Here is a 21,834-nt window from a genome sequence, read left to right as displayed (position 1 = left end):
AATCTATGTACTAACAAAGTTCTCCCTCCTTTTTCTTTTTTTCTTGCCCATACCATTTCCTTGTTGAAGAAACTGGGTCATCTGTTTCAAAACTTTTTCTGCATTTTGGGTTTTGCTGTTTATTATTTATTTTTATTTTTTTAATGTTTATTTTTGAGATAGAAAGAGCACGAGTCGGGGAGGGACAGAAAGGGGGAACTTGGGGGGCGGGGCACAGCATCCGAAGCAGGCTCCGAGCTGTCAACAAGGAGCCCGATGTGGGGCTCAAACTCACCAACTGCAAGATCACGACCTGAGCCGAAGCGGAGGCTTAACTGACTGAGCTACCTAGGCACCCCGGGTTCTGCTGTTTGAAAGATCAGAGAAGAAATCCTTCTTCCCTCTCGTGTATGTTGTGGAGTGCTTACTCCTTACTGTAGTGGGGTGAGAGGAGGGCTATTTGGGATACATCCTTCATAGCATTTAAATTACCATTCCATGGGAGGTAGATAAAAATGAATCCTACCGTTTGTTGGAATACTCTAGAAAACGAGCATAACAAGGGGATAGAAAGGTGGGAGACCTTGTTGGACCAGTGGGATGGGGGACTGAAGGCCCTGGAGCAGAGGAGTTCCCAGGATCTGATTTACATTTGAATGGATCCCTGGCTGCTGTGCAGTGGGTGAGGGAACAGGGTTGGAAAGCTACTCTGTAATCTGTGCTAGAGGTGGTGGAATTAGATGGAGGACTGTGTGGGTAGAGCCAAGGGTAATGGCAAGGTTTCTGTCTCCAGCAGCAGGAATAGAGTCTCTGAGACTCTCTCAGTCTCTCAGTCACAGAGAGTCTCAGAAGGCTTAGCCACAGGTAGAGGCTGAACAGTTGCTTCCATTTCCATTCATTCTTCTGTTCGTAAAGGACAGCTGCAAAACAGTGCTTTTTGATGGTTATGTTCAAGGCCTTTTGGTTTTGGGGGAGGAGGAAATACTTTTTCTTTTAAACTTGGTAAAATGTTTTCTGTTTTTGCAAATGTCTTATTTAATGACATTTAAAAGTACTTACTTTTGGACATTGAAAAAAAGAGAAATTTACAAGTGTGAATTCTTTTTTAATGTTTATTTTTGAGAGAGAGAACAAGAGCGGGGGCTGGGCAGAGAGAGGGTGACAGAGGATCCGTAGCAGGCTCTGCGCTGACAACACAGAGCCTGATGCGGGGCTCAATCCCATGAACCATGAGATCATGACCTGAGCCAAAAGCAAGAGTGAGGCTGAGCCACTGAGGCGCCCCTAAGTTTGAATTTTTAATAACAATTGTTCTTGGCTCTGAAAATTCCCAAAACTCCAAAAACATTGAAATTCTATTCCGTTCGTCTAAATTTAGCAGTTAACATTTTGTAACATTTGCTTTAGGAAGTATGTATGTACCATTTTTTTGTTTGTTTGGCTAAGCCATTTGATAATAAGGTGTGGACATCAAGAACCACCCATATTATTATCTAATATGTAGTCCAAATTCACATTTTATTCATTTGTTCTCTTTTCATCCAGGATCCAGTCCAGGATCCCCCATTTGGTTGTTGCAGCTCTTACCTCCTTCAATGTGTATGAATCTCCCTGCCTTTATTTTTTGTCTTTTATGACATTGGCTTTTTTTTTTTTTTTTTTTAGTTTCTTTTGAGAGAGAGAGTGCATGCACACGCATGCACACATGAGCCAGTGGGGGAGGGGCAGAGAGAAGAGGGAGGAGAGAAAATCCCAAGCAGGCTCCGTGCTATCAGTGCAGTGCCCGATGTGGGCTCAGTCTCATGAACCCAGAGATCACAACTTGAGCTGAAATCAAGAGTTGGATGCTTAACCAACTGAGCCACCCAGGTGGCCCATTGACATGGACATTTTGTCTTATATAATGTTGTCTTATATAATGTCCCACATTGTCTTGTATAATGTCCCACGATCTGGATTTGTCTGATCATTTCCTTATGATTAGATTGCATTTAAACCATGTGGATATACTTTTACCTTTTAAAGAATTAAAGATATAAACATAGGAATAGTGTGGATTTTATAGAGTCTTTTGCAAGCATCACTTCTAGTTACTACCAAACAGTAGCAAGGCACCTAATCTTCTAGTGAGGATGTCACAAAGCCAAAGAACATTAAATTGAAGAGAATTTAGATTTTGTCTGCAGAAGTCACCAACTGCAGAAAATTAGGAAAACAGGCACAGTCTTAAAACGCAATAGACACCGAAAGCTGGATTTTGACACTGTGGTATGGACTGTGTTTTCCTTATTGTTCTTCCTCTGCCCGCCATCATTTAAATCATCTGTGCTGCCCTGGAAGCTCTTGAGTAAGAGACCCACGTACCCACATGTCATTACATAGCTAGGGAAACTTTAGGTTAGAGCAGCCACGTTGCGGAGGAACACGTAATTAGTACGAGACAGAATAGTCAGGTCCTGGAACCTCAGTCTCTTAAAGCCCCAATTGGTTCTCAGCCAGAACTCAGTTATTTGCATTGATGAGACAAGTAAAAACTTTTTAACCTTGGCATCTTCTGTGATGAGGCAAGATGAAGGAATCAGGCATACCACAGAATGAAGTTTTATCTTACACAATATAGGTAGGTTTTAAGTTTATTTTGTGTAGCACTTTTTTTGTGTTAGATACTATTAGGGTAATGGATTTCTTACATATGTTTACTACTTTTCATAATAACTTTCTTCCTTTTTTAGCTACAGGGCTTTGGCCGACCAAGTGTATACCATGCTGCTATTGTCATCTTCCTAGAATTCTTTGCGTGGGGCTTGTTGACAACTCCAATGTTAACTGTAAGTATTGCTGAACAAGTTGGTTTTTTTGAAAGCAAAAGAGAGGTTCTTAAGCACATATCCTCAGGGTTGTATGTCTAGCTATTTGTTTGAGAGTAGATTTGACAGTGATTTAAGACTGCTTATTCCGCTGGGTTGTTTCCACTGTGTAGACTGTGAACTACCTGCAGCAAAACACCTGGGCTACTCATTAAATATTGTTAAGTAACCAGGCATTCCCACTGAACTAGAATCTTGGAAGTGCTGTGAGTGAACTGTCTGCGTTTAGGAAGATCATTAAGCTGCACTAGAGGAACTTATCACAAAACTTTGTCAAAGTTTATAACTGACTTTGGATGTAATGGCCTTTGACTAAGAACATAGTAAATAGATTGGTGAGTACCTTGTAACACAAGTGATAATTGTAAGAATGTACAGATTTTCATTTTTGGTAGCTAGCTTACCTATTGCCATTTCTTTGCAGAGGCTGCATTCAATTTCTTAGTAATAACCTGGATATTTGATGTATAGTGTGGATAGAGGGAAGGGAGATGCTAAAGAAATTGTGGCATGTAGATTTTAGGTGCTTTATCGCTAATAATTCTAATAAATACATTTTAAAATTGAAAAAAGGATATTTTAAAGTCGAAAAAAGGTTATTTAAAATTGGCCTTAAATTTCATTTGTCTTAAATTGTTCTTTAAAACTCATTGGTGGTTAACTCTTCCCAGTTAACATTTTGCCTTAACCAAAGAATCCCTTTGTATACAGGTAAACTTTGTTCCCAAAATGGGTTTGGCAAATAGCTAACTTTAGAGGGTGGCTGTTAGCCTTATGTAGGACTTTGCTGTGTGGTTTTTAAATTTTTAATTCTTTTGGTGCATTAAAATAAAATTTGATTAATTAAAATTACTATTGGATGGAACAGTCGACTTAAAAGATTGCCTGTTTTTAAACTTGTTTTATTCTGTCTTGTTGCATTGCCTTTTCCTTCCTAATGCTTTATTACAGAAGGTAATGGTTATTAGTTAATGGGGGTCCCCCATTTTAAGTTTCATGAGCCTGCTGTGTTCATCATTGGGCTGCCTTTGACACGGTGCTTAGTAGATGTTTTCTTTGAATAATAAATATATGCATTGTAGGCACACATGTGTGTCCTCAAGGGATTGTTTCTTTGAGACCTGTTTTTAGTGTGAATATAGACATGCCAGGCCACTCATTTTAAGGAATTATGTTATTTAAAAAAAAATTTTTTTTCAATGTTTATTTTTGAGAGACAAAGAAAGACAGAACGTGTGCAGGGGCAGAGAGAGAGAGACACACACACACACACAGAATCTGAAGCAGGCCCAGGCTCTGAGCTGTCAGCACAGAGCCTGACATGAGGCTCGAACTCACGAGCCATGAGATCATGGCCTCAGCTGAAGTTGGATGCTCAACCGACTGAGCCGCCCAGGTGCCCCTGAACTATGTTATGTTTGGTCCTAGCTCTCTGACTGCCTGTCCCCCTCAGCTTCTTTGTTAAGAGTTTTAAAAAGTATTTTTCTGATGCAGCCAGAAATCTGTAGTGGTTCAGCAGGTTTCTCAATATAGAGTTAATCCTATAATCATTCTCTAGTAAGACTTCAGAGTGAAATGAAGAATACTTGGGATACTTTTGAGGCCTTGTTAGGAATTCTAAAACCACCTTCCAGACAGTTCAAATCCTTGGGAACCTTTTTGGCCCTACAACAGATTGTCAGATCTGTTTTAATTTCAATTAATTATTTTATTTTATTTATTATTTTTAATGTTTATTTATTTTTGAGAGAGAGAGAGATCATGAGCAGGGGAGGGGCAGAGAGAGAGGGAGACAGGATCCGAAGTGGGCTCTGTGCTGACATGCTGACAGCAGACAGCCTAATGTGGTGCTCAAACTCATGAACCGTGTGATCATGACCTGAGCTGAAGTCAGACGCTTAACCAGCTGAGCCACCCAGCCACCCCTAGTTAGTTAATTTTAATGTATCCCAAAGACTGATGTGCTTTTCTTCTTACTGCCCAATGCAGATAATTTTCCTGGTTGTTCTTTGTCCTTGTTAGACCTTGGAATGCAGCCTTCGAAGCCAGCTAAAATGCTGCTTTACCGCCTCTTTCCAGTTTCGAGCCAGTTTTGGTGCTTGCAAAGATTTGGTTAAAATAAACATTTATGTGTGTGGAATAGAGAGTTGCTAGCATCACTCTGACACACTTCATAGAAGTGTTGCTGAGTTAGTAGATGGGTTCATTCTCTTTTTCTGAGCTCTTGGAGTCAAGTAAGGCTAAATGTCCTTTACTGTCCTGTCTTCCCCAGCCTTTACACCATAGTTTGCTACATCTGTTTTTGTTCTGATGTTGCAGGGCTGGTTCCCTCTTCCTTTTGGGGGAAAAAAGATTTTTTTTTCCTCTGGCATTTCCCTCCACTTTCTGCCTTTTCTGGTTGGACAGAGAACTGATAACGTTAGGTTGTTTGATGAGGAAGGAACAAAATTAGGGTTTATTTCATCACAGCAGTTTGTTTATCATCTTTATGTTGGGTTCACTGTTGTCAGATAACTAGTTCTTGGCATCTTGCATCTGTCACCCACCATGATGTAACTGTTAGGATGACGGTTCATGTGTGGGTTCCGTTCTAAAAAAAGTGTTTTTTTTAACATTTATCCTTTTTTGAGAGACAGAGCTTGAGCAGGGGAGAGGCAGAGAGAGAGGGAGACACAGAATCCGAAGCAGGCTCCAGGCTCTGAGCTGTCAGCACAGAGTCCGATGCGGGGCTCAAACTCACAGACTGTGATATCATGACCTGAGCCGAAGTCAGACGCTTAACCAACTGAGCCACCCAGGCACCCCTAGGGTTGGTTCTATTCTATAACTAGTGGACAGCACTCTGTCCTGTTTCCGTTGGGCGAGAAGTCATCTGAGGGAAGGATTTGGAGATATAGAACAGAAGTCGTCTGAGGGAACGATTTGGAGATACAGAACAGTACCTACATACTAATATTTTGTCCAATCTGACTGTTTGCATTTTAGCACCAGTAGGAGCCCTCTGTCTGAAGTAGTAGAGAACAATTTACTCTTTCTTAGTCATTTTCTATGTGAGATTTGTTGCCTGTCACTTGTAGCCATGTCCTAGAGTACAACCGTAGTTTATTAAATACCATCAGGGGCGCCTGGGTGGCGCAGTCGGTTAAGCGTCCGACTTCAGCCAGGTCACGATCTCGCCGTCCGTGGGTTCGAGCCCCACGTCAAGCTCTGGGCTGATGGCTCAGAGCCTGGAGCCTGTTTCCGATTCTGTGTCTCCCTCTCTCTCTGCCCCTCCCCCGTTCATGCTCTGTCTCTCTCTGTCCCAAAAATAAATAAAAAACGTTGAAAAAAAATTTTTTTTTTTTTAAATAAATACCATCAGAAAGTTCTCAGCCCCTAATACACTGAAGCAGATTTGTGAAGTTGACCTCACACATTGGCTTAACCTTCTAGTAGCAGTAGTTTGTACGTAAAAATGACTCTTTACGTCCCTGACTTACACTCTACCCTCTATTCAAAATGTGCATCCTCTTGGAGGGCCTAATCTCTTTTTATTGCAAATAAAGTTATCTGATTAAACTAACATAAACATCTTCAGACATACTTAAATAGAGCACTATTTCAATAAAGATACACTTAATACTCGTCCCTGTGAGTGGAAAATTCTATTCTTGGAATTTGCAGGGTTTCTTTTGCAAGCTAGAGATTCAAGAATACAGTATTCCCCCACACCATCCTCTCCATATGGTGATCTAATAATCAGAGAGTGCCCTTTAAACACTTTGCTGCCACATTCGGTTTCCTGTTCTTACTGTCAAAATATGTGCTCATTTATTCAACAAACCATATATTCTGTCTTGTCTCCCCCTTATTTCCTCTTCAGTCCAGCCCTTCTTTTCCTTCACCTAATCATTTCCTTTTGGGAACTGAGGTGGATAAAATGGGATGGGACTGTTGGGGCATTTGGAGCATAGTACACGGGTGCTTTGCTCTCCACGTAAAAGGAAGTCAAGTTCTAGCTTTAGTCACATGGAGACTGTCTTGCTTCCTGGAATCTGGGGGTTCAGGTCCATCTTATAGTTTTGATAGTTTTCTAATGGTTTTTTGACCCAAGTACCCAGAATTTTCCCTCTTGTGCACCTTATAATTATTAAAATGAGATAAGTGGCATTCAGTAAAAGTGTTTATATGATCACAATGTGTTAAATCTCTCTTTTCTCTTGCACAGCTGAGTGTTGTGATATAATGAGACTTAACTAAGCAGATGTACTGACTTTTGCTTGGCGTTTATTTCTCTCCTGTGTGCTCTGGGTGTATGTTATAGTCTGTTTATATCAGTAAACTTTTGAATGCTTAAAAAAAAAGCAGTGCTGATTTCCAACTTTGGTACAATTATAAGAAGAGTTGACATGGAAGTATAACAGTTGGTAGGTCTCCTTTCTTAAAATTTGATACATAAAACATGCTGATTTTTTTCATAGGTTTTTTAGCACTTATATCATTACGTTGCCTTCTGGCATCCATTTTATCTGATGGAAAGTCAGCTCTTCCTAAGTATTGTTGTTTCCCTTCCGTCAGGGTCTGTAAAGTATGGCCTACAGGCCTAACCTGGCTTACTGCCTGTTTTTATGTGATCTGTGTGCTAAGAATGGTTTTTACTTTTTTTTTTTTTTTTTTTTTTTGAGAGCGAGAGTGAGCATGAGCAGGGAACAGGAGAGGGAGAATCTAATTTTTTTTTTAACGTTTATTTTTGAGAGAGAGAGAGAAAGAGACAGCATGAGTGGGGCAGGAGCAGAGAGAGAGAAGGAGACACAGAATCCGAAGCAGACTCCAGGCTCCAAGCTGTCAGCACAGAGCCCGACGTGGGGCTTGAACCCATGAACCGTGAGATCATGACCTGAGCTGAAGTCAGACACTCAACCGACTAAGCCACCCAGGCGCCCCTGGGGAGAGGGAGAATCTTAAGCAGACTCAGGGCAGAGCCCGACATAGGGCCTCATCTCACAACTGTAAGATGACCTGAGCTGAAATCTAGAGTTGGATGATGTTTTATCGATGGAGCCACCCAGCTGCCCCAATTTTTACATTTTTAAATGTAAAATGTAAACATTTGGAAACAGTTGAAAGAAGATATGAAATTGATATGAAATTCAGGTAGAAGTATCCATAAATAAAAATTTGTTGGACCTCAGTAGTGCCCATTGAATGTGGCTGCTTTGGTGCTGCAATGGCAGAGTTGCAACACAGACCATGTACCCTGAAATATTTCCTATGTACTATATGTCCCTTTACAGAATAATTTATCAGTCCCTACTGTATGTGGTGAATTCATTTTCTTTTTTTTTTCTTTTCTCTGCCTAGAGATTTTTCTCTTTGTCTTTTAATAATTTGTGCATTAAGGTGTCTAAGTGTGGATCTCTTTGTGTTACTTTTACTTGGGGTTTATTTAGCTGATAGGGTATATAAATTAATATTTTTAATCAAACTTGGGAATTTTTTGGCCATTATTTCTTCAAGTATTGTTGTTGCCTCCTCTGTCCTTTTGTTTGGGGACTTTTATCACACACTTTTATGTTAATAATGTCACACAGGTCTCTGAAGCAGTGTTCAGGTTTTATCTTTTTTTCTTCCAAAAGTTACTGTCAGACTTTTGACATGATAGTATAAGGAGGTCAGCAAATTCTCTTCTAATAAAATTGGACAGAACAGTCAAACAGACATTTCAGTGCTCTGGAATTCAAACACATACAACAAACCGAGAAGCATTGATTCATTCAATTACTGAACTTTAGGCAAAAACAGTGAGTTTGCAGTTCTGAGCTGCATCCTTTTGCTAAAATGTCCTCTCTGTCTCTCTCTGCCCCTCCCCTCCTTGTGCGCGCTCTCTCTCTCAAAATAAATAAATAAACTTTAAAAAAGAAGAAGAAGAAAGTACAAAGAGGTAAAAAGAAAATCCAGCTGAGTAAAGAGAACAGTTAAAGAAATAGTGAACAATAGTGTCAAATACTGAGAGGCAAAGAAATAAATGGAGTGAGCAATTGTCACTGTGAATATAACCACTCCTGAGTCCTGTGAATCCTTTTATCAGATCACTGAAATCTGTTCGGTTGATGAACATTTGGGTTTCCAGTCTTTGCCTCTTACATATATTGCTGTCGTGATATTTCTTGTAAAAGTCTTTTGATGATTGTGTATACACATTTCTTGTAATATATACTTAAGAGTAAAATTGCAGGGTTTCATTCAACTTCAGTATATATGTACTGCCAAAAGTTTTCCAGAGTAATTTTACTGATTTACCCTGCAGCTAGCCAGGCTTTAGTTTATGCAGTTCAGATTATTAATTTTTCCCCTTAAGGTTAGTGCTTTCTTAAAGTCTTGTTTAAGAAACCTTCTTCCCCAAAGTTTTATTGGTTTCTTTTTCACACATAGATCTGCCATCCATCTAGAAATAAGTCACTGTGTTTTGTAGGGGTCCTTTTTATAGGTTCCTTTTGATTCCATATGAATAATGCATAGTTGAACCAGCATCATTTATTGAAAAAAATCTCCCTCTCCCCACTGTGTCAACTTTGTCATAAACCAGTCAACTAAATACGTATGGATTTGTTTCTGAGTTTTATATTCTATTTATATATCTTACTCTACTGTCCTGTGTCAGTACCAGGCTGTGTTGATTTCTGTAGCAATATCTTGCTATCTTTTGTAACTTCTATAGCTTGGTTCTTCTTCCTCAGGATTGCCTTGGCTATTGTAGGCCTTTTATATATCTATATACATTTTATAATCAGCTCTTCAGTATTCACACAGTAACTTGATGGGAATTTTGATTGATTACATTGAGGTTGGATTAATTGGAGAACTGATCTTTATAATATTGAGTCTTCTACATGGTATATCATCTTTGTATCTAGTCTTTAAAATTTGAGTAATATTTTGTCTTAGTGAAGAGATTTTTCACCTGATTTATTCGTAGGTATTTGATGGTTTTTATAAATGGTACAGTTTTAGGGGCACCTGGCTGGCTCAGTCAGTTGAGTGTCCCACTTCAGCTCAGATCATGATCTCACAGCTCGTCAGTTTGAGCCCACATCAGGCTCTGTGCTGACAGCTCGGAGCCTGGAGCCTGCTTCGGATTCTGTGTCTCCCTCTCTCTCTGCCCCTTTCCTGCTTGTGCTCTGTCTCTGTCTCAAAAATAAATAACATTAAAATAAATTTAAAAACAATAAATAAATGGTATAGTTTTAAAGGTTTAATTTTCTATTATGTTGGTATATAAAACAATTTGTTTTTGTTTTCACCTTGTGTCTAGTGATTTTGCTAAATTCACTCATTAATCCTAAGTGTTTATCTATAGATTTTTATATACATATTCACATATTTTGTGAATAGTGACAGTTAACTCCTTCCAGTCCTTTTTTTTTTTTTTCTTATTGCCTTACTGTGACATCCAGTACAGTGTTGAATAGAAGCAGTCGTAGTAGTGGACGTCCTTATCTCCTAGAAGCTCTTTGGTGGAAAGTGATCTAAAATTTACCATTAAATGTGATATTTGCTGTAGATTTGTTTTTGTAGATAGTCTTTATCAGAGAAAGGAAGTTCACCTCTGTTCTGATTTTGCTTAGAGTTGTTACCCTGAATGGGTGTTAAATTTTAACAAATGAACTTTCTGCATATAACCGGATAATAATTAGATTTTTCCCCCTTATTTGGATATTGTGGTTAGTTATATTGATTTTTGAATATTAGGCTACCCTTGCATAAATCCCACTCAGTTTTGATATAAATTTATTTTACAACTGGAAGCTTCATCCATTTCACCCTTCATCCCCTGCCTCTGGCAACTACCAGTCTGTTCTCTGTATCTATAAACTTGTTTGTTTTGTTTGCTTCCACAAAAAAGTGAGATCAATTGATATTTGTCTTTCACTTATTTCTCGTAGCACAATGCCCTCAGGGTCCATTGATGTTGTCTCAAAAGGCAGAATTTCCTTCCTTTTTTTCTTTTTTTTTTTTAATGTTGAATTTGAGAGAGAGACAGAGTGTCACTGGGGGAGGGGCAGAGAGAGAGGGAGACACAGAACTCAAAGCAGGCTCCAGGCTCTGATCTTTCGGCATAGAGCCCAACGGGGGGTCTTGACCTCGCGAGCTGTAAGATCATGACTTGAGCCAAAGTTGGGCACTCAACCGACTTAGCCACCCAGGCGCCCCTCCTTCCTTTTTTTAATGGCTGAGTAATATTCCCCTGTGTGTGTGTGACTTTTTTTATTTTTATTTTTAATTGAAATACAGTATAATATCATATTAGTTTCAGGTGTACAACATTGTGATTTGACAATTCTATACATTGCAAAATGCTCCCCACCATGATAGTTACCATCTGTCACCATACAAAGTTATAATCTTGCTAAGTTCCCTATATTGTACATCCCTGGGACTTCTTTATTTTATAACTGGCAAAGTAATGTTACATTGTGTATATATATACCACATCTTCTTTATCCATTCATATATTAATGGAAACTTAAATTGCTTCCATGTCTTAGCTATTATAAATAATGCTTCAGTCAACATAGGGGTGCATATATCTTTTTGAATTAGTGTTTTTGTTTTCTCTAGGTAAATACCCAGGAGTGGAATTACTGGTTCATATGGTAATTCTATTTTTAATTTTTGAGGATCCTCCATACTCTTTTCCATAGTGGCTCCACGAATTTACAATCCCACCAATAGTGCATGAAGGTTTCCTTTTTCTCCACATCCTTAACAATACTTGTTATTTCTTGGCTTTTGGATCTTACAGGTCTGAGATGGTATCTCATTGTGCTTTTGATTTGCGTTTCCCAACGATTAGTGATGTTCATGTGTCCATTGGCCATTTTTATGTCTTCTCTGGAAAAAATGTCTCTTCAGGTTTTCTGCCCATTTTAATTGGATTATTTGTGGATTTGGGGTTTTTGTTTTGTTTTTTGTTTTTTGGTATTGAGTTGTGTAAGTTCTTTCAATAATTTGAGTATTAACATACCCTTACTGATAGGTCTTTTGCAGTTACTTCTCACATTCCTTATTGTCTTGTCATTAGTTGTGGTTTCCTTCACTGTGCAAAAGCTTTTTATTTTGGTGTAGGTCCAGTAGTTTAAGAATTATCATTTCGAATCTTTTCAAAGGAGATATTTTTGGTTTTGTTGATTTTCATTATTGAATGTTTAGATTTCATTTCATTGATTTCTGTTCTTTTATTACCCTATTTCATTATTTCTTTGGGTTGGATTTGCTGTTCTTTTTCTAGATTATTTTATTTTATTTTATTTTACTTATTTTTTTAACAAGTTTTAATTCACTTTATTTTTTTGTACAAAACTATGTGGTGGCCATAGCTGGAGCCTGGGTCCTCTGCACAGAGACTCTGGTGTGGGACTTTACAAGATGGTCAGTGAATTCCTGATAGGGAGACTTGGTGAACACAGTCTCTTTCCAAAGGTCAAGGGTGAGATAGCTGTAGGTCTTAGAAATGACATCAAAAGTAGCCTTAGCTAGAAAGGGGAAAACAACAGGAGCAGGTTGGTGGATTCTGCTGACAACACCCCAGGTGCAGACAGAAACTGTTGCACTCCCAGGAACCGAGAGAGGCCACTTGGGGCCGGTCTATCATGCATTAGGAGGGCCTTCCTCTCTCTCTGAAAATACGCCAGCCACACACTGAGTATGATAGGGCAGAGCTGAGAGAGGTTTCTAGGTTCTTTACATGGAAGCTTAGAACATTGATTTCAGCCTTTTGTTGCTTTTCAGTTTTAATGTATTTAAAACTTTAAATTGGTCTCTAAGCATTGACGTGCTTATACTCATGAGTTTAATGTGTTGTATCTTTATTACCGTTTAGTTTCTTCTTTTTTCTAATACTTCTTGTGACTTCTTTGACTCATGGATTGTTGGAAGTGTATTGTCTTAATTTCCAAACATTTGGGGACTTTTCTAGATTGTTGTATTATCAGAGAACATATTATGAATTATTTTAGTTCTTTTAAATTTGCTGACGCTTGTTTTGTATCCTAGTATATGGCTAAGTCTTATAAGTTTTCCATATGGCCTGAAAAGGACAAGTATTCCCTAGAATAGTGTTCTCTATATGGTAAGTATGTTAAATGTGTTCATTACGTTTGATATCTTTTATGTATTCACTGGTGTCTTTTGTCTACCTGTTCTGTCACCTTTCAAGAGAGATGTGTTTCTCTTCTACTTTTTGCGTTACTGTTTTGCAACTACATTCTGTATTTTTTAAGCACTGTAGTACATTGTAATATTTTATACAGTCCATATTTACCTTGATATTTACCCATTCTGATGCTCTTCCTTTTTCTGGATTTCTGTGCTTTCTCCTGTAATCAGTTCTTCAAGATTTTTCTTGTTTTGCTTAGTCTGCACAGGTCCCTGTGCAGCACATTGTTTTTAATGTATGTAACATTTTCTTGAATGTCTTGGAGGACACTTGCACTTACTCTAAAACTTTCTTCTGTTTCCTACCATAATTTGGTTGTTTAGCAGTGAAGTGGATTATCTTTTCCTATTTGTGTTCTTTTTTGTGCCTTTCAGAGGTTTTCAGATTTTTGTTGAATGTTTTATATGCTTATATTTACAAATGAGGGGGTAGATCAGAGATTGTGGAAACAAATGTCATCTGGGGCTAGGCAGGTAATGTAAACGTCAAGTGGGATAAAAACATTACATTTGGAAGATAGGCTCCATCAACCGCAGTGGCCACTGTCTGCTTACTCAGCTAATCGGTGATGTGCCAATTCAAGCCCCATGTTTTGAAATCTTCGGTTTTCTGTGACATGCTAGAAAAATCATAGGGAGTATGGTGAAATTTCCTGAAATTTACACATTGACAACTACATCACTTTGAAAAACACAAATACAAATCACAAAAACATCGCTTTGCCAGTTTGCCACTGTGGCCTAGATTCCTCTGGTGGCTGGAGTATCGTTACCCAACCCGGGTGGAAAGCCCTATTCCTCAGAATTGAATGCAGGCGTTGCTTATAGGAGCTCTTGATTTTTGACAATGTGGTTCAGAGATCCCTCTATTGTGATGAAGTGGTTTATTATTTGATTTTAAGGCTTTCTGCTACTCCTGGCAGCCGTTAAGAGGCCTCGGGCACTGTCTTGTTTAATCTCACCCATTCGGTTCTGCAGGTACCCTGTGTAGAAGTCTCAGTCCAGAGAACTTTGTTTTCTGTGTTTTTTAAATTTATTTTTATTTTTTAAAATGTTATATTTGAGAGCAAGCGAGCAAAGGAGGGGTGGAGATGGAGGGCAGAGGATCCCAAGCAGGCTCCCCCTGATAGCACAGAGCCTGATGTGGGGCTCAAACTCACCAACTGTGAGGTCATGACCTGAGCCAAAACCAAGAGCAGATGCTTAACTGACTGAGCCACCCAGGCGCCCTCCCCGTTTTAAAAAATTTTACTTATTTTGAGAGAAAGCAAGCAGGGAAGGGGCAGAGAAAGGGAGAGAGAATCCCAAGCAGGCTCCACAATGTCAGCACAGAGAGCCCAGTCAGTGTGGGGCTAGAACTCATGAACCATGAGATCATGACCTGAGCCAAAGTCAGAGGCTTAACCCACTGAGCTCCCCAGGCACCCGTGAACTATGCTTTTTTTTTTTTTTTTTTTCTTTGTTTCTTTAATATAATTTATCGTCAAATTCACTTCCATACAACACCCAGTCTTCATCTCAACAAGTGCCTTCCTCAGTGCCCATCACCTACTTTCCCTTCTTGCCCACCCCTCATTAATCCGCAGTTTGTTCTCTGTATTTAAGAGTCTCTTGTGGTTTGCCTCCCTCCCTCTCTGTTTGTAACTATTTTTTCCCCTTCCCCTCCCCCATGGTCTTCTGTTAAGTTTCTCAAGATCCACATACGAGTGAAAACATATGGTATCTGTCTTTCTCTCTATGACTTATTTCACTTAACATAATACCCTCCAGTTCCATCGATGTTGCTGCAAATGGCATGTTTTCATTCTTTCTCATTGCCAAGTAGTATTCCATTCTATATATAAATCACATCTTCTTTATCCATTCATCAGTTGATGGACGTTTAGGCTCTTTCCATCATTTGGCTATTGTTGAAAGTGCTGCTATAAACATTAGGATTCATGTGCCCATGTGTATCAGCACTCCTGTATCCCTTGGGTAAATTCCTAGCAGTGCTCTTGCTGGGTCATAGGATAGTTCTGTTTTTAATTTTTTGAGGGACCTCCACACTGTTTTCCAGAGCAGCTGCACCAGTTAGCACTCCCACCAGCAGTGCAAGAGGGTTCCTCACCAGCATCTCTAGTCTCCTGATTTGTTCATTTTAGCCACTCTGACTGGTGTGAGCTGGTATCTCAGTGTGGCTTTGATTTGTATTTCCCTGATGAGGAGTGACGTTGAGCATCGTTTCATATGTCTGTTGACCATCTGGATGTCTTCTTTGGAAAAGTGTCTATTCATGTCTTCTACTCATTTCTTCACTGGATTATTTGTTTTTCAGGTATGGAGTTTGGTAAGTTCTTTATAGATTTTGGATACTAGCCCTTTATTCAATATGTCATTTGCAAATAATCTTCTCCCATTCTGTCGGTTGCCTTTTAGTTTGTTGATTGTTTCCTTTGCAGTGCAGAACTTTTTATCTTGATGAAGTCCCAGTAGTTCATTTTTGCTTTTAATTTCCTTGCCTTTGGAGATGTGTCAAGCAAGAAATTGCTGCAACTGAGGTCAAAGAGGTTGTTGTCTGTTTTCTGTAGAGTTTTGATGGTTTCTGTCAGAACTATGCTTTTTGATTCTTATATTGGGCACAGATATGGAGGTCAGTAGCTTTGAGAGCAAGATACCAGGAGCTTATTTTGTAACCTGTTCAACTATGGATGTTTTTCCTCCTCCTCCAGATCTAACCTCCCCCCCCCATCCCCCGACCTGATTTCTGGAAAACGTACTTTTTCAAAGATCTTTTTTTTCTACTTTCACATATTATTGTTCTTCAACTGTTTTAGGGTTTGTTGTCAGCCTTTTTCCATCGGCTGTAATCATCCAGAAGTGCCTCACTATTCTTAGCTTCCCAGGAATACTGTAAATTTAGTTTTATAGCAATGAAATTTTAGGTAGAAGTACAGAAAAACAGCTGTGTGTGTGTGTGTGTGTGTGTGTGTGATGCTTAAAATTGTTGGTGGTGAAAGATGTAGCCAGTTAACAATTTATGTTTGCCACAGAAGGTTTTGTAAAAAAAGCACCTGAGCACTGGGATGTAAGTTCTTGCCTTGTTTAGATTTCTGCCTCATTATTTATTACATTTTCATATTTGTAGGATATTTTCCATATTTCACTGATACTTCAAATGTTTTTATTCCAGGGTTTGTCTTTTTTACATAACCTAACATTAACAGAGGCAAAAACCTTTCCCTTTAATTTGTTTTTGAATTTGTCTTGATGTTTGCTTTCTGTAGGTTCTACATGAAACATTTCCTCAACACACATTCCTCATGAATGGTCTCATTCAAGGTGTAAAGGTAAGAATGGTTTTTGTGTGCTTCACAAGGAACCAAAGGCAGGAATCCTTAGTAGTTTGTTTAACTCTGGAAGTTTAAATGGGATGTAGGGAAATAATCACTATTTGTTCTGGAGACCTAAAGTGTGGGGAAATAGGTTCTGCTTACATAAATGGGTTGGGAAAAAGTTTAGGGCGGAAAGCCACCCCCATGGCACCTGAGGTTAGCTAGCAAGCTATTGTAATGGGATCACAAGTAATTTGTTCTATCACCTACAGGCAATTACTTTCCATCTGATGTCAATGTACTATTGTACTTTGATCACAAATTCCACTTGCCCCCCCCCCCCCCGACCCTTTACACAAGTTAGTGATTACTACTTGATTATTTTCTTCACATTCACCACATGTGTAAGATCTTGAGCGCTCAATCAGTACAGAGACAAAACTCCGGTTAGGACATTAGCCTCTCTTGTATTCAATTCTGCATCTGCTCTCTTGTTGGACAAGAGAAAACTCTAGACTCTTAGTCTGTGACACTAAAGCTAAGCTTTTAACTGGATTATCAATGTCAAAGTGAAATGCAATCCAAGTCCATAAGGCATTGAATGGTTTACTTGTAAAAGCACTTTATAAAGAGTTTAATTTTGTGAGCTTTTAATTGCCCTGCCTGTCAACAGAATAAAATGGATAAATATTCTTGTCTTCTTTTGAGACAGATTCTGATACTGAGGAAGAAGGCAGCATCAACATTTAGTTGGCTGTATAGTCTTTTGTCAAGGCTGGTGTTCTAGTCTCAACTGAGTTCTCAACCACTTCACCCTTAATACATTGTTTAAAAAAATTTTTTTTTAATTTTTATTCATTTTTGAGAGACAGACCGTGAGTGGGGGAGGGGCAGAGAGAGGGAGACACAGAATCTGAAGCAGGCTCCAGGCTCTGAGCTGTCAGCACAGAGCCCAACGCAGGGCTCGAACCCATGAACTGTGAGATCATCTGAGCTGAAGTCAGATGCTTAACCGTCTGAAACCCCCGGGTGCCCCGACCCTCAATTCATTAATTAAATTTTAATGTGATATTTATCAGAAAAGCTTATAAATAAGAGGTTAAAGTATAATGTTATATTCTAGTCCCACTTCACAGTATAGTACACAGGTATAGTGTCTGATTCCTTCCCAGTTTAGATGGTACTGATCTGTGAACTGAATAACACACTTAAAATTATGCCCTAATAATTTGCTGAATTTACATCTTTGAGCAGCATTATTTGTAATAAATACTGTTTATTCTTTGCCTATTTTCAAAAAGAATTTGAGAATGCTTACAATAATAACATAAGTAAAATGGCGTCTTAAATAAAGGTTGAAGCAAGAAGTTTTCAGTCCTCATTGAGAAGAGGAGTGTTATCAGGAACCTGGCATGTGGTGGCACCTGGGGGGTTCAGTTAGACCGTTGATTTCGGCCCAGGTCATGATCTCACAGTTTGTGAGCTTGAGCCCCATGTTGGGCTCTCCACTGACAGTGTGGAGCCTGCTTGGGATTCTCTCCCTTTCTCTCTGCCCCTCCCCTGCTTGTGCTCGCTTTCTCTCTCCCTCCCTCCCTCCCTCCCTCCCTCCCTCCCTCCCTCCCTCTCTCTCTCTCTCTGTAATAAGTAAACTTAAAAAAAATCTTTAAAAAAAAAAAAAAGAAATATGGCAAGTGGGCCTTTAAGCACCAGTTTTAGATTAGCATAGATCAAAAGAAAAATTAAATGAGAGAAAGCATTGATAAATATACAACATAAATTTATCCTTAGAGCAGATTCTTGGGGAAGTTCCTCTATAATCTATTGTCATGTGGACCAGCTACTAAAATGTGTTTTAGTCTGGTTCTGCAGAGTAAACTCAACTGGATGTATACTCTGAAGCCAAGCAGTATGCTGCACTTTGACCTAGAGACACTAACAGTGTTATTCTAAAAATATGTAAAATAAAAGGTATTTGGATTGATTCAGGGGCTTAGACAAAGACTTATGCAACTTAGATAAATATTGAACTTGACCTTATTGAGCTTTACTGGAACTTTAATGATTGGTTATTGTGTCAGGGATATGGATGTGACAGCACCTACATCAAAGTAGCTCAAATTGGATAGCTTAATGCGTGTGTAAGTACAGTGCAAGGAATGTGGCTTCCAACTGCTTCAGTTTTAAGTCTGTGTTCTGCACTTAGTACCTGTGGTTTAGCTTCTCTGACCTCAGTTTCATTATTCATGAAATGAGAAAGATAAAAGATCTAACAGGGTGATCATACAGATTAAATGAGCTGGTATATAAGCTGTTAGCACAATACCTCTGAGTGCCGAATAATAAATGTTGCAAAGAGAAATATGTAAAAACAAAAACTATTAGAAGGAAATCTTGATGACCATTTTCTTAACTATTTTTGGGAAAAGATTTCTTTTCTTAGAAAAAATATATAAAGGAAAAGATTGAGTCATTTACATCAGTATTTTAACTTTGGTAAGTCAAACCACCATCATAAAAATGAACAGACAAATGACAAAACGTTATTTGCAACATGTATAGTAGACGGAGGACCACATAGAAGTGCCTTCCAGGTAAAACCATAGGAAAGTTACTGATATCCCAGAAGGGCAAGGAGGGATGTAAGCTGCCAGTTTACAAAAGATGTCAGTGTAAAAATAAGATTATCACTAGTAAGCAATGGATCCCAAATGGAATGAGATTATATTTTCATATAAGCATTGGTAGAAAAGTTTAAACTGACAATAACTAGTTCAGTTTGTGGTAAATGGGGTCCCCGTACATGACTGATGAGTTAAGTTGGTATAGCTTTCCTAGAAGGCAGCGTTGTAGTAACCTCACAATATTCACTAATTTTAACAAAGGCTGTTCCATTTCTAGAAAATTGTTCTAATCAATAGAGTTATTCAAAGATTCAGGTAAAGGGCTGTTTGTAATAGTAAACATGGAAACCATTAAAATGGCTTAAAATTAGAAGAATAAGTACTTTGCAGCACAGGCATATGATGTAATAGCAGCACATAAAGAACACATTTCTGAAGACTACCATATAATGTGTGAGACAGAAAGGGTATAGAGCTACAGTGTGGTTTTGCTTTGGTTTTTACCAAAATACATGTGTATAAGCAGGGGGAAAACCTGATTAAAAAGGAGTCCCCTGAAGTTTGAAAGCATGTGAATGGATAATTTTTAGTTTTCTTCTTTATATTCTTTCTTTGTAGATTTTCTACAGTTAATTTATACTTTGTAAGTTTATAATCGTGATGCATGGGTGAGAAGGCTTATATTTGGGGTGACTACCAGTAAAGGATACAAGACGAGGGGCACCTGAGTGCCTCAGTCGGTTAAGCGTCCAACTTGGGCTCAGGTCATGATCTCACGGTTCATGGGTTCCAGCCCCATGTCGCAGTCTGTGCTGACAGCTCAAAGCCTGGAGCCTGCTTCAGATTCTGTGTGTCTCTCTCTCTTTCTACTCCTTCCCTGTTCACACTGTCTCTCTCTCTCACTCTCAAAAATTAGAAAAAAAAATTAAAAAAAATTGTTTTTAAGTTAACATGCCAAACTAAGTTCCTGGTCTTCCCCTCAAGCCTGACCTGCTCACAAGCCTTCCTCATTTCAATTACTGGTCATGCCATTCTTGCTCGTATCAAAATCCCTGGAGTCATCTTGACTCCTTCTCTTCCCAAATCTATTCCATCAACAGATTCTGTGGTTCTACCTTCAAAGTAGATCTGTAATGAAAACACTACCTGGTTTCAGTAGAGGTCCTGATACAATATAAGCCAGCTTATGGTATCGCTAACCAGTCCCATGCCCAGTCCACTTTCTTCTCTGGCATCACCTCTGTTCTCTGCACCCCCACTGACCATAGCTTCCTCAGTTTGTGCTTGTTTGAGTGCTCTGCAGGTTCTGTTTATTCTGCTTGATTCTTTCTCCCAGATACTGGCCTCACTCCCTAACCTTTAACTCTTCACCCAGGTGTCATTTTTTAGTGAAGCCTTTACTGTCTGTTGTCTTGAATAATGTAACCTATTCTCATCACTTCCAGTCTCCCTTCTCTGCTTTGTTTTTCTCCAGAAACATTATAATCTCACCTCTGACATGCTGTATATTCTGCTTTATCTTGTTACTGTTTGTCCTTCTCACCCTTCCTCTTCTAGACTGGAAGCTTCTGGAAAGCATGAATTTTTGTCTACTCCTGTCCCCAGAGATTAGAACAGTTCTTGGCAAATGATAGGTGCTCATAAATATTATAGACTTAACATTTCTTTCCAGTCTTTTTCTATGCATTTTCAAATAGTCAAGATCCAGCTCACATGGAGTCTGTAACTGTTTATCTTTGTTCTTGTATCAGCAGTTGCTAATGATATAGTAATTTCTCCATGACATTAGAAACTATATGAAATCTAGGCACCCCTCTTTTTACACATCCTGGTATGCACAAATTCCAGTTACTAAAGTTCAGTTAAAAAATACCAGCCCATTACCGTGGTATATTAACTTTGAGTAACTGCTTGCAGTAGGAATTGCTCCTGGCTCCTCAGTCCACAGGACGCTAGTAACAGATGAACATCATCATCAGTGTCTGTTCATGGCATTTCAAAATGTCCGTGACTGGTCTGAGTTCGTGCACAGACAACAAAGCGTGTGATTGTGTTGCCTCCTTGTCTCCAGTGATAAGCCCACATGACAGTTTACAGAAACAGATCCGTGAAAAGGAATTGGCCAACAAGGATGGAAGGGCAGTGAAGAAATAATTACAGATAATGGTAGAAGCGATATTTGGGTAGAACCTCTGCAGAATTCTAGAAGAAATAAGCTGACAGAGGCACACAGCCAAAAGGACTTAGCAAAGATACACTTGTCAGCATAAATGAGAAGAATGGTATGATGAACAGGATGAAGGTGTCCCAGTGGAGGTGATGTCCACAAAATGCTTCACATTAAAGGGACTCACACAGATGGTATTTCATGACATTGAAAACACAAAGCATAGAATGTTGAAAGTTGATCTGAATTTAGAAAAGTTGTGTGGCAGTTTGCCAGTGCATAGAAGATACTGCATATCACATGTTACTTGGCTTAGGAAGAAGGCAGGCACTGTTCAAATGACTCTTGGTAAGTTTTTATAAGGAAATAAAACACTTTATTTCTTAAGATTTTAAGTTACAGTGTAAATACTAGTTTTTGCTATTTTCATTTTGCTAATATTATTAAGAGATTATATATATAAAGATTTTAGTTTTTTAATATTTTTTTTTCAGAGAGAGAGTGTGGGGGAGGGGCAGAGGTGGAGAGGGAGAGAGAGAGAGAGAGAGAGAGAGTGTGTGTGTGTGTGTGTGTGTGTGTGTGTGTGTGTCCGTGTGTGTCCCAAGCAGGCTCCACGCTCATCATAGACCCCGACACAGGGCTTGATCCCACAACTGTGAGATCATAATCTGAGCCAAAATCAAGAGTTGGAC

At 38.9% G+C, this 21,834-nt stretch overlaps 1 protein-coding gene and 1 non-coding gene across 3 annotated transcripts in view; one reads left to right on the top strand and one right to left on the bottom strand.

Moving 5' to 3' along the window:
- The window catches only part of MFSD14B (major facilitator superfamily domain containing 14B), a 72,720-nt gene that overhangs the window by 25,148 nt on the left and 25,738 nt on the right, over positions 1-21,834 (top strand). The window contains exons 2-3 of one of the 2 annotated variants that reach the window (XM_027041291.2): positions 2,712-2,807; positions 16,307-16,369. In XM_027041291.2, coding sequence (XP_026897092.1) covers positions 2,712-2,807; positions 16,307-16,369 — 159 coding nt within the window. The remainder of the gene's footprint in view (positions 1-2,711; positions 2,808-16,306; positions 16,370-21,834) is intronic. The other variant, XM_027041292.2, reaches the window with a different exon arrangement.
- On the bottom strand, positions 12,426-12,554 carry LOC113594323 (small nucleolar RNA SNORA64/SNORA10 family). The gene has a single exon (XR_003414685.1). It is a non-coding gene; the product is annotated as a small nucleolar RNA SNORA64/SNORA10 family (small nucleolar RNA).

This window comes from Acinonyx jubatus, chromosome D4 (assembly GCF_027475565.1).
Source record: "Acinonyx jubatus isolate Ajub_Pintada_27869175 chromosome D4, VMU_Ajub_asm_v1.0, whole genome shotgun sequence".
NCBI classification, from domain to species: Eukaryota; Metazoa; Chordata; class Mammalia; order Carnivora; family Felidae; genus Acinonyx; species Acinonyx jubatus.
Note: the sequence above shows the minus strand (reverse complement) of the source record. Positions and strands in the feature narration are given on the sequence as shown.